The following is a 13,759-nucleotide window of genomic DNA, read 5'->3' on the forward strand; positions in this document are numbered from 1 at the left end:
AGTGAAGCGCTATCATTCACTAAAGATGAAAGCGATTACAAATGTGTTACTATAATTATACACTTGACCAAATTAGTACACTTTAGTTACTCTTATCATCTACAAGCTATATTGTTGTTATTTTCATTTCTCCTTTATTTATGTTCTTCCTTTTCATAATAAAAAAAATCGAATGTAGAAGAAATGAAAAAAATAAAAAAGAAAGAACAAACGTGTGGATACCGTTTGTTCCTTCCTTTGTTTACCAAGCATTTGTACATGTCTTGGATTTGCGGAATGTTGTAATCGTGTAGATCCAGCACAAGAGTAGCCAAGGTAGCTTAAGAGCGTTTGTGGTGCGTCCACCCGCTCATAATAAAAAAAAAAATGATGTAAAAGAATGTTGATAGTACTACCAACTGCGATGTAGTAATTGGATGTAGCAACTTCCCAGTTGGTAGTACTATCAACATTATGCGCATGCGCAACAATTAACAATCTGTGATGTCTAAAGACATTGGTGTTAACAGTCTTGATGTTGAACTATCGTATCTTATGACCTCATAATAATAATGTTATATGTAACTTATCAACTTGTACGTTTTCTATTTGTTATTATGTGTCGTGAGAGTTGTTTTTATTTGTATTTAATAATATATTTTTATCTTACATTCAACACATTTAAATTTTACTGATTTTAAAAAAGTGTAGGTTTCCAAAAAAAAAATTGGAAAATTCTGTCATATTCTTAAACCATGATTAAGATGGAAAAGTATAATTGAGAGATCAGAATAATTTTTTTACCGAAAATTAAATCTTCGAAACCAATGGAATTGTAGGAAACTAAGTATAAAATTGGACATAAAAATTTATAGAAAATTTGGTAGCACTAATTCTAGGGTATAAAAGTAAATAATAGTAGATACTTAATAAATATAAAAGTAAATAACAGTAGATACTTAGTAAACCATGCTTCCACGGGATGGACTATAAAAGACCCACGGCATGGATGAAGCAGGCATTGAAGTCTAATAATGCTTGTTCAGACCAAGTAATATGTTGAAAGTTACATGTTAATTTAAATAACTGAAACATTGAAGGTTGATACGAAGATTAATAAAATAAGATGTGTTAATAGCTGACCGAAAATTAATATGAGAAGATGATGGGGGGGGGGTTGTGGTTTGCAAATAAACAAAAATTTATTTATTTGTGCCAACGTTTCGACCTGAATTTCAGGGCTTCATCGGGGATGCTCAAGCATAGATTGTTATTGTACTTCTTCTTTCTTCTTGTACTCTAAGGAGTGACTCTTGTCAGAATCTCTGCTTGAGCATCCCTGATGAAAACCTGAAATTCTGGTCGAAACGCCGGCCCAAATAAATAAGTTTTGGTTTATTTGTTGACCGCACCACCGACCACCTCCTGTTAATAAAATATGACGTTCCTCCCAGAAATGAAGGCTACTAAGGCCCGGAGATCATAAATAAAAGTTGAGGAGAAGATGGTTGGGGTGCGGTCAATGAAACACAAATAAGTATGACTAACTTATTTTTTTTTTTATTTAGTCATACTTATTTGTGTTTCATTGACCGCACCCCCAACCATCTTCTCCTCATTTATCATCCACGGTCAACTATCTCTCATAATTATAAATAAAAGTTATTTCAGGACAAACAGAATACTACGACAAATCGTTTCTATCTTAGATAGCATCGCTACTACATAATGTCCGGAGATTGGTTCGTGTTTCGCTGGGTCTGGAGATTGATTCCCTACAGCGTTGTGATGATGTCGAAGGTGTTATTTTTTCTGTTCGATTATAGAACTATAGTTCGATTAGTGTCGATTTTAGAGTCTGACTGCAGAGGAACTGGATCCTACTTCTTAATGCTAGGCTAAATATTCCCTACCTAATGTCTTACATTAGTAATGCTTGAACACATAGTATCAATGGCTTTCTGTGAGATCCTGTAGTCCTTCTAGATGCACTAGCAATGAATTAATACTTAATATTAAATGTCCTTTAGCATAAATTAACGTATTATTTGACTGAAAATATATTAATTTTGATCAAAAGTGAGTTTTTTTTCCTTTCTTATTCCTCAAAAGGTAGCTAAAATGTCTGTTAAAATCGTTTTATTTTTTAGGATCTTTCAATTTATTTATGGTAGGATACATATCTTTTAAAACAAAAGCGGGTCCTGTGATCTCGGAGAAAACCTGTGGATGGTGGATGAAGGTTACATTTATTCGAGTTTTTTATTCTATGAATATTGAAACGTAAAACTTTAAGTTTAAAGTGTCTTATTGTTTATATATTTAATCATTTAAGTCCTGTGCTATCGGTAACCTACCCTTTGTCAATATTAATGTATAATATGATTGTTATATTGCTTCTTATGGTATTTGCAAGTGTTAAAAATGTTTCTATATAAGGTTGACAAGAAATATAAAGTGTTTTAATGTTTCAAGTTAAAACGTAAGTCCTTTCAACTACCATTCTCTGTAATGACTAACTTTACAGACTTAATTACCATACAACGCTTACTTACTTTTAGTGAAGCGCTATCATTCACTAAAGATGAAAGCTATTACAAATGTGTTACTATAATTATACACTTGACCAAATTAGTACACTTTAGTTACTCTTAGGTAATGAAAAAATTCTGTTAGTTGTTTATTTTACTGTATGTACCGCTAACGAAAGCAATGGTATCAAGTGATGAAGCTAACCACATTCTTCATTAGTTCTAATATATATTGGAAAATTATCCATAACTTGGCCTAACAATAAATAAATGTGGTATGTTGGTTGGATTTTTCACTTATTGGATCTCCTATCATATGGCAACTTAACTAATCGTTAATGAATGCCCTTTATGTGGTGAAAAGCTCACCAAATTTGAATTTAGCGTTTATAAAAAGTTAGTATGTCAATAGTTCTAGGCATTTTAATATTTTGAAAAATTATTGTTGTGATGGATTGGGTTAAACCTGATTTCGGAGACTTCTTGGCGCCACCTAAAAAAAGACAGAAAACAGATAATTCTTCAGCTTTCAAAAAAGAGGAAAATCAGGAATTACCATTTCAACCCAATTTTAGTAAACTTTCGAAGTATTCCCCTAAAACTAAAGATGAACTAGTTGTTAATAAGAAAAAAATAGAAGAAGTAGAATATTGGTTGAAAAATATTGATACTGAAAGTGCATATTTACTTATTACAGGACCTCCTGGTTGTGGTAAACTGAAAACATTATCTGTTTTATGTAAATCATTAAAAATAGATTTTATAGAATGGAGTTCTCCAGCATCTTTACCATATGACCCAGACAATCACTCCTTGTATAAGAATGAACTTGATATTTTTGAAGAATTTGTGCTTCGAGCTTGCCGTTATTCAAACATTTTATTTGCTTCTTCTAGACGAATAGTTGTTGTTAAGGATGTGCCTAATGGATTTTTACGTGACAGTCCTGTTTTCCATTTATTCTTAGATAAGTTTTTTGGTCTTCAGAACCTTAAAATAGCTTTCATCATCAGTGATAATGTTATGTGTCGGAGTTTGTTTCCTGAACATATCCGAAAGAAATACTGCATTAAGAATATTAACTTTAATCCTATAACTCAAAAAAGTATTGCTACTGCACTTAATAATTTAATCAAAACATTTGATATTTCCAAAATTAACCCTCGAGCTGAATGTTATTCTGATGAAATTAGTGTGAAATGTAATGGAGATTTAAGAAATGCTATAACAATGCTGCATTTCATGCTTGCTAAGGGAAAACATTTTCCCTTAATATCACCTTTACATTTGAAGAAGAAATCAAGAGGAAAGTCAAAAATCCCAGTAGCTTTGAGCAATGTGAATGTTATTGGTGATAATAAAATGGATATTTTCCAGGGACTTGGGAGAGTACTGTATGCAAAGAAGGAAAATAATAAATTTGTTCATGATGTACAGGAAATTGCGGAGTCATTTTCTAGCTGTCCTAATTTATTTGTTGGTATGCTTCATGAAAACTATTTACATACATTTTCATCTATTCATGATATAACTGCAGCAGCAACTAGCCTTGCTTTATCAGATCTTCTTCTTCAAGACTGGAATGAAAGTTCTATGCTTTATGGTTGTGGTGTATCTATTGCAGCACAGGGAGTTATGATATCAAATTCTGCACCAATTAAAAAATTTCAACAATTTAACAAGAGTAGAGTCAAACGAGAAACTATTTTAAGTGAAGAAAAAGATATACTAGAAGCAGCTAATCCTCAATGGAAAGGTAGTGATATTTTATTAGATATAGCCCCATATGCTTCAAATATTCCTTACTTAGAATTTGAGCACAGAAATGTGTTAAAGAAACTAGCACATTTTTCCTAGCATTCATTTAGTACTTCATATTATTTATAAAATATCTCTCCATATCTACCCTCTAATACCTTTTTGGGCCATTGCAGTACTATTACTTTATTTATTTTTTTTAATGAAATAATTGTTCAGTCAACAAATGAACTAATTGCTAATACTTAAGAAACTAGCTGTCCTACTATTCATTTAGTATTTTAAATTATTTATAAAATATCTCTCCATATCTACCCTCTAGTAACTGACTGTATGGGCCATTACAGTACTATTACTTTTATTTTATTTTTAATGAAATAATTCTTCAGCCAACAAATGAACTAATTACGAATATTTATTTATATTTAATAAACTTTAAAAATGTTTTCATTTCGTTATTTCATGTCTTCATTAACGATATGTTAACAATTAATTTATCCTTTTCAGAACATTTATGATAATTATAGCAAATATTAGGCAATTCTGGGTAGTTCTTTTATGATATAAAATGGACTTTCGTTAATCCAGACCATTCCATAACCTGAACCACCCCTTAAAAAAATTTATATATGAAATTGAAGGTTTGATTTTATGTAGTTGTAAAATGTGTATTATGTAATCTATGTAGTGTATAAATCCTCATATTCAATAAAACCTTGTTATCAACACCCTACATGGTAAGGATTAAATAATCAAGTTAAAAATTCCAACATTTTTTATTTTAAATAAAAAACAAGCTATATATTAAAATATGGAAGGATGTTTACTCAATTTGGAACCCCCTTAGTTTTAATTACTTCAGATTAGCAAGATTCCACTGTAGTTACATTTAGTTGTTGGAGGTAAGTGGTTATTCTGATCTGACAGAATTATAAAATCTATACCAGAGAGATAACAATCAGGAATAAAAATTGTATTTAATTTTTAACAAAAATATTGCTTGATATTTACCCACAGTTAATTATTTCCATGTATTTTTGTTTAATATATTTGATAGTATATTATCTCCTTATTATATAGGATATAAAATTTAACTGGAATGAACATTCAATAATCCTTATTCAGTTAAATGTATTTTTATTTACAATCTAAAACAGAACATTACATAACATTCATATAAATTTTAGTGATAAGTAATTTACAATTACTTTTATTTACTATAAGTGTATAGTAATTGGTGAAATCTTACAAAAGTTTTTTATATTGATTATATATTATATTTTAGATTGCTTCGATATTCATCAAAGAATAATAATACTTCAGAATCTTAAATTTTAATGGTCATAGCTCTCTCCTTCATTCTTTATCATAGCCCAAGTATCACAAAACTATTCTTTCCTCGTATGTTTAGTGGATTTCTCGTCAATTAAGTTTTTATTTTCCCTGTAATTCATTAAAAAAAAGATGGGGTCAATTAAATAGTAGTGATTAATCTTGATCCTTTAGATCTGCTCTTGATAATTAAAAATAATATTCCTGCATCATTTTCATTGGCATATTAATGTACTAATTTTTTCAACAAATTGAACTTACATCATTGCTTCTATTTATTTCTAAAATTAGGTAGTGAATATAAGTCAACTTTTTTTAAATAATACACACCAGTTACCATCATCATAGTAGCTTTTTACTATCTCACCTCCAATTTCAGTACACATTTTTTCTAGTTCTGTTTCTTCAAAAAGATGATAATACCGTAAATATTGAGTTTCTTCAACGTTTTTCAATCTTAAAGTCCAAGGTACTAAAACATCAATATGCTGAAATTCTGTTTTGTTACAATGAATAGGCAAAACAATACCTGATTTATCTTTGTATTTGTTTATAGTGGGTGAAAAATTTGATTTGTTTACATTATTTGCATTCTTCCCCACGTAACTAGTGGAATTCTGTTTTTTACTCCAGACGTAAATCAAAGCTAGGCCCCCGACTTTTAAAATTCTAAATATCTCTTTCAATGCCTGGATCCTACGTGATTCTTTAGACAGATGGTGTAAAACAGCAATACAAATCACTGCATCAGCAACATTATCTTTTAAAGGCACATTTAAACAATTAAATTGAAAAACCTCCATTCCTTTATCAGCACATATTAAGTTTAATTTATTACAACTGTCACCACCAAAATGAAAATTATAGGAGTTTACGTCAAAATATTTTCCATTACCACAACCTATGTCTACAACAATTGAACCAAAAGTTAAAGATTTGAGAAAATTACGAACTGCTGGCCAAGGTGAATGTCTGGTTGATGAAAAATGATCAGATATATTCTCATAAACTTTATGAACAAATTCATTTTCAATTCTTGCCGCAGCTTCTTCTGTAGGAGTCTGAGTATGTGAACTTAAGTAAGAGTCACATGCTATAGAATAATTACAATAGCAATTACCTGTTCTGATTTTACGAAATGTACAAGAAATACGTTTTTCCCTTGATTTTGTGCATAAACCAATCACAGCATCATACACAACATCACTTTTTCTTGGTATTATTCCATGTGTCCAGTAGTATCTAGCTTCACCAGATATGATTAAAAGTGATCTTCTAGGTATAAGAACTGATGCTTTATTCTGTTTATCACATTTTTCAAATTCCATCACAACATCTGACAACAGGGAAAGAGAAAGTATAGGATCTTCAAATGCACTATGAGTGTCAACATGAGGAGGTATACCTTGACCTGGTAAATAACAGTTCACTGTCAGTTGGTTAGGAAACCATGTAATCAAATTGTTTAAATTATTTTCATGAAACCTTTCTTTAAGGAAATTGAATTCTTCAGGAACACCTTCTGGTAGAGGGCTATTTTTATTAACATTGTTTGTGGAATAGTCAAATTCATAACCAAAATGCTTAACCATTCTGTGAGATAACTCTTGGCCACTATTATCTTTAACATCGAAAGAGTTAGATAATAACAATTCTTCAATTTCAGATATAAAATTCTCAACAATTATCACCCCTGGGGGAATACAAGAATAATTTTTATATAGATCATGTTTGCTTGGCACATCTTCCACATACAAAATATATAATGGATCTTTACTGAGAGATGAAACAGAAGGTAAAGTCATTGATGCAAAGCAATCAATTGCTGAATCCAGATCTCTGAATACAATGAAACAATAAGATTTTTTTGGGACCATTACTACATTATCAATCTGACCATAGTGACCGAAATAATTTACTACATCTTCTTCACTAATGCCAGTTAACAGTCCAGCATTGCACAGAACTAAGTTTGTTTTTGGTTCACTTGTCACCTTTATTTCCAGGTCTTTTAGTAAAATATTGGAATATTTTTTGGTCTTTTTCCACTTCTTTCTGTCCATGAAAGTTGACATTATATTTAATACACTACAAACAAATATTTATGAAGGTCTGAACATCTAACATCCTATTATGAACAAAATTTTTATTTAATCAAAATAAAAGTTTTTAACGTGTTAAATCATTGAACTAACCAGCAAAAAGAACGATAGGAAGCAAAGAGGTATTTAAATATAAAAGGGAAAATAAAAGATTGTTATATTTTTTAATGAAGTGTTATGAATATGTAATTGGGTTAAGTGAATATTTAATAGTTTTTTTTAAATTTGAGTAACAGCGAATGCTGTCATGATTGTAACTATCAAATAGCTACACCGTGGTAATGGCTAAAACTTTTGCCGCAATAACAGAAACTGTAGGGTTGTTTATTGTTAAGGCGTATAGATGAGATAGTTAACGTTACAGTTGCTTCACTGACATTATTTGAACTATCAACTATCACGCCAGAGCTAGTGCGACAGTACAGTTATTGTTATAACGATTCTCCAAGAGCTGGTATCTGTCGGGTAAAACGGATATTTTCAATGTGCTGAGCGGGATTGTATGGTCGAGAGAATCGGTAGACCTGCTTGTAAGATCTATTAGTATGCTGTGTGTTATAGCAACCTACTGTATTTGAGTTGTATTATTTCTTATCAATAAAGCTCCTTAGAAAACATTTGTTTCTATGAATCATGGTGGTCGAGAGGTGTTTTGGTCAATTTATTTGGTCCCATTCAGATCATTGTGAATTAGATATACTGATAATATATCTGTGGTGGTTGTGAAAAACTAGGTAAGTCGAATTGCCTAAAAATTGAGTTAAATAGGTTTAAACCATCCTTGGGACGAATATGATGATAACTTATGGTAAAAATACATTAATAGCCCTTATGATCGGAATATAAATTATGCTTTTTTTTAAGAGGAGGAAATGGTTGGGTGTGCAGTCAAAACGTAACACAAATAAGTTGAAATAACTTATTTAGTCGTGCTGACGTTTCGGCTAGAGTTTCTAACTAAAAGTTCTTCATTAGGGCTAAGAACAAAAAACAAGATTACTACCAATGAATACAAAAAATAAAATATAAACAGAATGACATAAAGTAAATAATTGTACAGAATGAAATTAATAAAATTAAAGTGATGAAAGAAGTGGAAAATATAATGAATTGAACAAGTAAGTAAAAACAACATAATTTAGGAAATAAAATACAAATGTGAAGTTATATAATGCAATGGAATGTGAATATTTTAGTTTATTAATAACTTAAAAATTAAAATTATGGAAAGAAAAAATAAAATTGAGAGAAAGAAAATATATGTAACTAATGAAATATGAAACCATAATATTAGATAAAGAAACAAAATACGAAGTTAAGTTAGACATTACATAGTGAAATAGGTTTTTCAGGGGTCGGCATAAACGAAAACTGATTTTGGGGGACTACGGGGTTTAAAAATCGATTCCTATTAATTAATACACGTTCTTATTTGAAACTTTTAAGATACTATATAAGTTGTGCTACGTGTATCAACTTGTTATAAGAATGACTAATATTGTAATAGGAAGTATCACTGTTGTACTTTTTAAAAACTCAAGTCGATAAGCACAAATTCGTACGAGATGACGTGAAAACATGGCAAGTCAACAAGCGTGGTCAAGCTCGATATATCAGCATCAGCGACACAAGTCTTACAGGCTCGTTTTGACTTCCTCTGTATTTGACACATATACGCGATTTAACACGAACAAAATCACGATCAAATTCAAGTCCAAACATGCTCCTGATATTTTACTATATAACAACCTATATAGTCCTTGCCCTTAGGTTGAAAGTTCATTTGCGTTTTGAAATTGGAGCTTGAATGATATTACACTCATTTATTAATTTATTTCAAGAGATCACAAAGTGATTATGTAGTTAAATAAAGTGATTGAAAAAGAAATTTACAAAGTGGTTATTTACCTACGCGCGTTCATAGCATGACCATACATTTCTACAGTTTACGAAAAAGTAACTGCGTAACTCCTAAAAAACGTATTTATATTTTTCTAAGTATTTTTTGAAATTACTTTAGAGTAGTTACCTAATATTATAAATGTTCAATTTTCTTTATTTACGTATTTACGCTGATTGGTATTTAATAATGAGTAAGATCATACGTGAAAAGGTATTCAGTAGCGATGCCATGAAGTTTTAAAAAATGGAGGACCACTTATCAAGAATACATGCTGGCAACAAAAGTAAGCCTTTGTCGTTCTATCAAGTACTTAAAGAAACACAAGAGAAAAGGTTATCCATAAGATCGATGTTTGCGTCATCACCTATGCAAGACGTTGATAGTTTGCTAGCGTTCTATAATATATCTTTACTAATAGCGAAGTCTGGGAAACCCTACACTATTGGAGAGCAGCTTATTTTATCAGCCATTACGTTTTTTTACCGACAAAGCTATTCCGTGGAAGAACATTGTTTCCATTGCGACTGATGGTGCACCATCTGGTTGGTCCTCATCGTGGTTTTATTGAGTCAACTGCGTGAGGTACTTATCATTCAGTGCCTGACTCACAGATTGCATTTAGTAGCGAAAATCTTAGTCCTAGATTGCTCTAGTCTTTAAAATATGTCAACAAGATTCGAAGCCATTCTTTGGATTCTCGGTTATTTGCTCAGCTATGTGTGGAAAGCGACGAAGTCTTTACTCGGTTACTTCTGAACTCTGAAGTTCGGTGGCTATCAAAAGGCTCTTGCTTAGCAAGATTTTCAGCTATTTGGAATCTGTGTTGAAATTTTTATAAGAAAAAGATCCGAATTTGAAGGAAAAACTCAACGATTGTAAAACAGATATTTATTACTTCACTCATATCTTTGGTATGTTTAACAAAGTTAATTTGTAGCTGAGGGTGACGATCTCAATTTGATTAAAACCAAATCAATAATATCGGCCTTTGTGGGTGAACTTATCCTTTATAAACAAATTTTAAACAGAAAAGAATATTCACATTATCCACATTTGTCAAAATTACCAGAAATGCTTCAAGACGATGAATTTTATTGTTTTTCACGCACTTGGATGCATCACACAACGACTTTACTAATAGGTTTGAGGATCTCTAAATTTCTCAATGGATAATAAATCCGCACAATATTACAGCCATGGGAGAAGCTAATGTGATAAAGCAAGAAGAGTTGATCACCCATTTGTATCCTTTCCATATAAATGTGTCAATATGTTAATCTTAGAGTGGTGCATCTGTGATATCTGTCTTCTTTTAGGCGGATGTCTGTCGTACATAGTGCGTAGACAAATCTCGCATTTTGTTTAAAGAAGAAGACAACGGAGCAACTGGAAAGACGGTCCATGAGATCACACTTAAACAAGACAAGGTCCCTTATGTGAAAGAGAGAAGGTATTCGCAGGCGCTATATTACCACACCCTGGAAGAGTTCCAAAGTTTAAAACATCAAGAAATAATTAAAGGTAGTATATCCCCGTACAAAAGTCCATTGTGGGTGGGCGGTAAAAAAAAGAAGAGCGCGCCTAATGAAATTACTGAATAGTACAGAGTGGTGATAAATTACAGGAAGCTCAACGAGCATACCATTGATGAGAAGTACTCGATCAGCAGATTAGAAGACATTTTGGACGGGCTGAGCGGGGCACTTTGGTATTCGGCACATTGGACTTGAAGGCCGGATATCATCAAATTAAAATGCACTTTAAGGATCAACATAAGACGGCATTCACATTTGAGAGGGGCCACCACGAATTTACAATGATGCTGTTTGGACTCAAAAATGCTCCCATAACCTTTCAGCGCCTAATGGACGATTTTTTAAGGGGAACTGACGAATCTGTATGTCAGATTTATATACATGATCTACTTGTGTTCAGTAAGACGAGTATGAACACGTATAACATTTACACAGCGTTTTTCACAGAATCAGACAATTTGGGCTCAAACTGTCACGAAAAAAATAATCGTTGGGGCAGGCACAAATTAGTTTTCTGGGCCCCACGATTTTCAGGGAGGTAGTGAAACCCAATGTGAATAAAGTCGCAGCTATACGGAAGGTAGCCTAGAGATGTGAAGGGAGTTCAGAGGTTGTTGGTGACTTTGAACTTTTACAGGAGATTTGTGCCAGAAATGGCCGGGTACCTCGCCCCACTCAACAAACACAACTCTACTGAAGAAAGGACGAAAAGTGATGATCAATCCAATGGTGGAAGAAAACATCAGGCAGTGTATGAAGAAGTTGCAGTGGTAGCCGGTGCTTGCGTTTACAGACTTTACTCGCCAATTCACTATTACAACAGAGGCGAGTGAGTATGCACTGGTAGTGGTTTTGTCTCAGGAGTGTGAAGGGGGAGATCGCCCTGTGGCGTACTCGAGTAGACGCTTGACGAAGTCGGGAAAGAGACCTCGTTGGAATAGTGTGGGCTGTTGACCACTTTAGGCCCTATGTGTTAGGCAGAAGGTTGAGTGTACAACCGGATCACCGGCCCCTGCAATTGTTGGGAAAGTTGAAGGAGTCTTCGGCTAGGATAACGCGTTGGAAGGAGCTCCTCGCACAGAATAATATAGAAAAATATATAAACGCTGAAAAGAAAATGTGGGTGCTGATTGGTTGTCTCGAGCAATACCAGTAAGTGTATTACAAGAAGAGGCCGGGGAACTGTCCAGGCAATTCCTGCGGGAGTGGACACTTACAGAGGAAGAACAGGATAAACCAGGTTCTAAGGCATATAATCATTCCGTACATGCAATTACGGGGTTTTCGCCATTTGAGGTCCTCTTTGGGCTTCACGGAGACTGGCGGAACTATAAGGCCATAACAGCGTACGGAGAGGAAATACTCAATAACCACATTGCTCGAAGAAAGTTATGGAAGAAAGCACGGGGAAGAATTAAAAAGGAAAATAACTAGGAGGGTGGCTCGGGAAAAGTTTAAGATCAAAGAGGGAGAGTTCAAAATCAGAACGATCGTAAATAGTAAGTTGGATTCTAACAGGAATAAGAAGATACCGTGATAGGAGGGCCCATTCAGAGTGATAATCATTAGGGAAAATAATATTGTCACAATAGAAATTATCAGAAAACCTAAAAAGCGGAGAACTGTCCATATTGAACAGTTAAAACTTCCAGCAATGGCTATATAGAGACTGGAGTGTTCTCATATCGCCTCCACTAGAAATTTATTTTTTTATTTTTAGTTTATTTGTGACTTGGATTTTTTATTTTATTTTGTGTTGTTCATTTTATTGTACCAGGAGTCTTTTTCTTTATTTTGTAGTTTAATTTATGTATATAGCTTTTCCTTTTGGTGAGCTTGTGAGTTCCTTTTGGACTGTGCTGTTGGTATAGGAATTTGTTTTTATTGTAAATAGTTATTCATATATTTTTTTTTGTATGTTATTATATTGAACAGTGTCAGTTAACGAGGATTGTTCGTAAACTGGCGGGGGGGGGGAGTTACAGTCAGCTGTACAACTCATATAAGCTAATCGACTAGTTTGATGAGCTGACTCAAATGTATTTGTAGACGAGCTGGTCTCAATAAAAGTCAGTTCCACCTGGAACAAACCGGGTTCTCGCGTGGTGTGAGTTGCTACCACAATGTAGCCAAACTGCAAAGGGATCCAGCAAACAACCTCAATAGAAACCTTGTCACAGCCATCCATGATCTCACTAGACTGTACACAGGCCTTTGATTCTGTGTCCCACTTTACACTAATTCAATAGCTCAGGCTTCACCATTTCCCGGATCTACTGACCGACATTGTTGGATCCTATATCAGTGATCGGACTTTCTCAGTCCGGGTCAAAACTGAAATCTCCACCCCCATGCCCGTCACTTGTGGCGTTCTCCAGGGTTCAGTACTTGCGCCAGTTTTATTTAATATATATACTGCCCACATAGTTGGGATGAAATTTTACGATGTTTAAATCTCTGCATATTCTGATGGCATAACTCGGCAAGCATGAATGCAGACAAGGCCATGGACCAGGATGCAACAGCAGCCCAACTCATCGCTAACAAATTACGAGACTTAAACATATACATCAACCCACAAAAACCGGACGCCATCACATTCTCATACCAGAAAACTCC

General features: G+C 33.2%; 3 protein-coding genes across 6 annotated transcripts in view; 2 read left to right on the plus strand and 1 right to left on the minus strand.

The window, feature by feature from the left end:
- Positions 1-13,759, plus strand: part of trc (Serine/threonine-protein kinase tricornered) — a 334,990-nt gene that overhangs the window by 2,989 nt on the left and 318,242 nt on the right. The window lies entirely within an intron of this gene.
- Rad17 (Rad17 checkpoint clamp loader component) lies at positions 2,709-4,718 on the plus strand. The gene has a single exon (XM_014428934.2). It carries the CDS (start codon positions 2,961-2,963, stop codon positions 4,365-4,367), a length of 1,407 nt encoding a protein of 468 aa, XP_014284420.1. The 5' UTR covers positions 2,709-2,960; the 3' UTR covers positions 4,368-4,718.
- LOC106685842 (alkylated DNA repair protein alkB homolog 8) lies at positions 4,841-7,785 on the minus strand. Its single transcript, XM_014428793.3, has one exon. It carries the CDS (start codon positions 7,673-7,675, stop codon positions 5,906-5,908), a length of 1,770 nt encoding a protein of 589 aa, XP_014284279.1. The 5' UTR covers positions 7,676-7,785; the 3' UTR covers positions 4,841-5,905.

Source organism: Halyomorpha halys, unplaced genomic scaffold, assembly GCF_000696795.3.
Source record: "Halyomorpha halys isolate HHAL.00 unplaced genomic scaffold, Hhal_1.1 Scaffold34.1, whole genome shotgun sequence".
Lineage (NCBI taxonomy): Eukaryota > Metazoa > Arthropoda > Insecta > Hemiptera > Pentatomidae > Halyomorpha > Halyomorpha halys.

Excerpts from the sequence above, each read along its gene's own strand:
- Rad17 (XM_014428934.2), top strand. The coding sequence starts at position 2,961 with ATGGATTGGGTTAAACCTGATTTCGGAGACTTCTTGGCGCCACCTAAA.
- LOC106685842 (XM_014428793.3), bottom strand. The coding sequence starts at position 7,675 with ATGTCAACTTTCATGGACAGAAAGAAGTGGAAAAAGACCAAAAAATAT.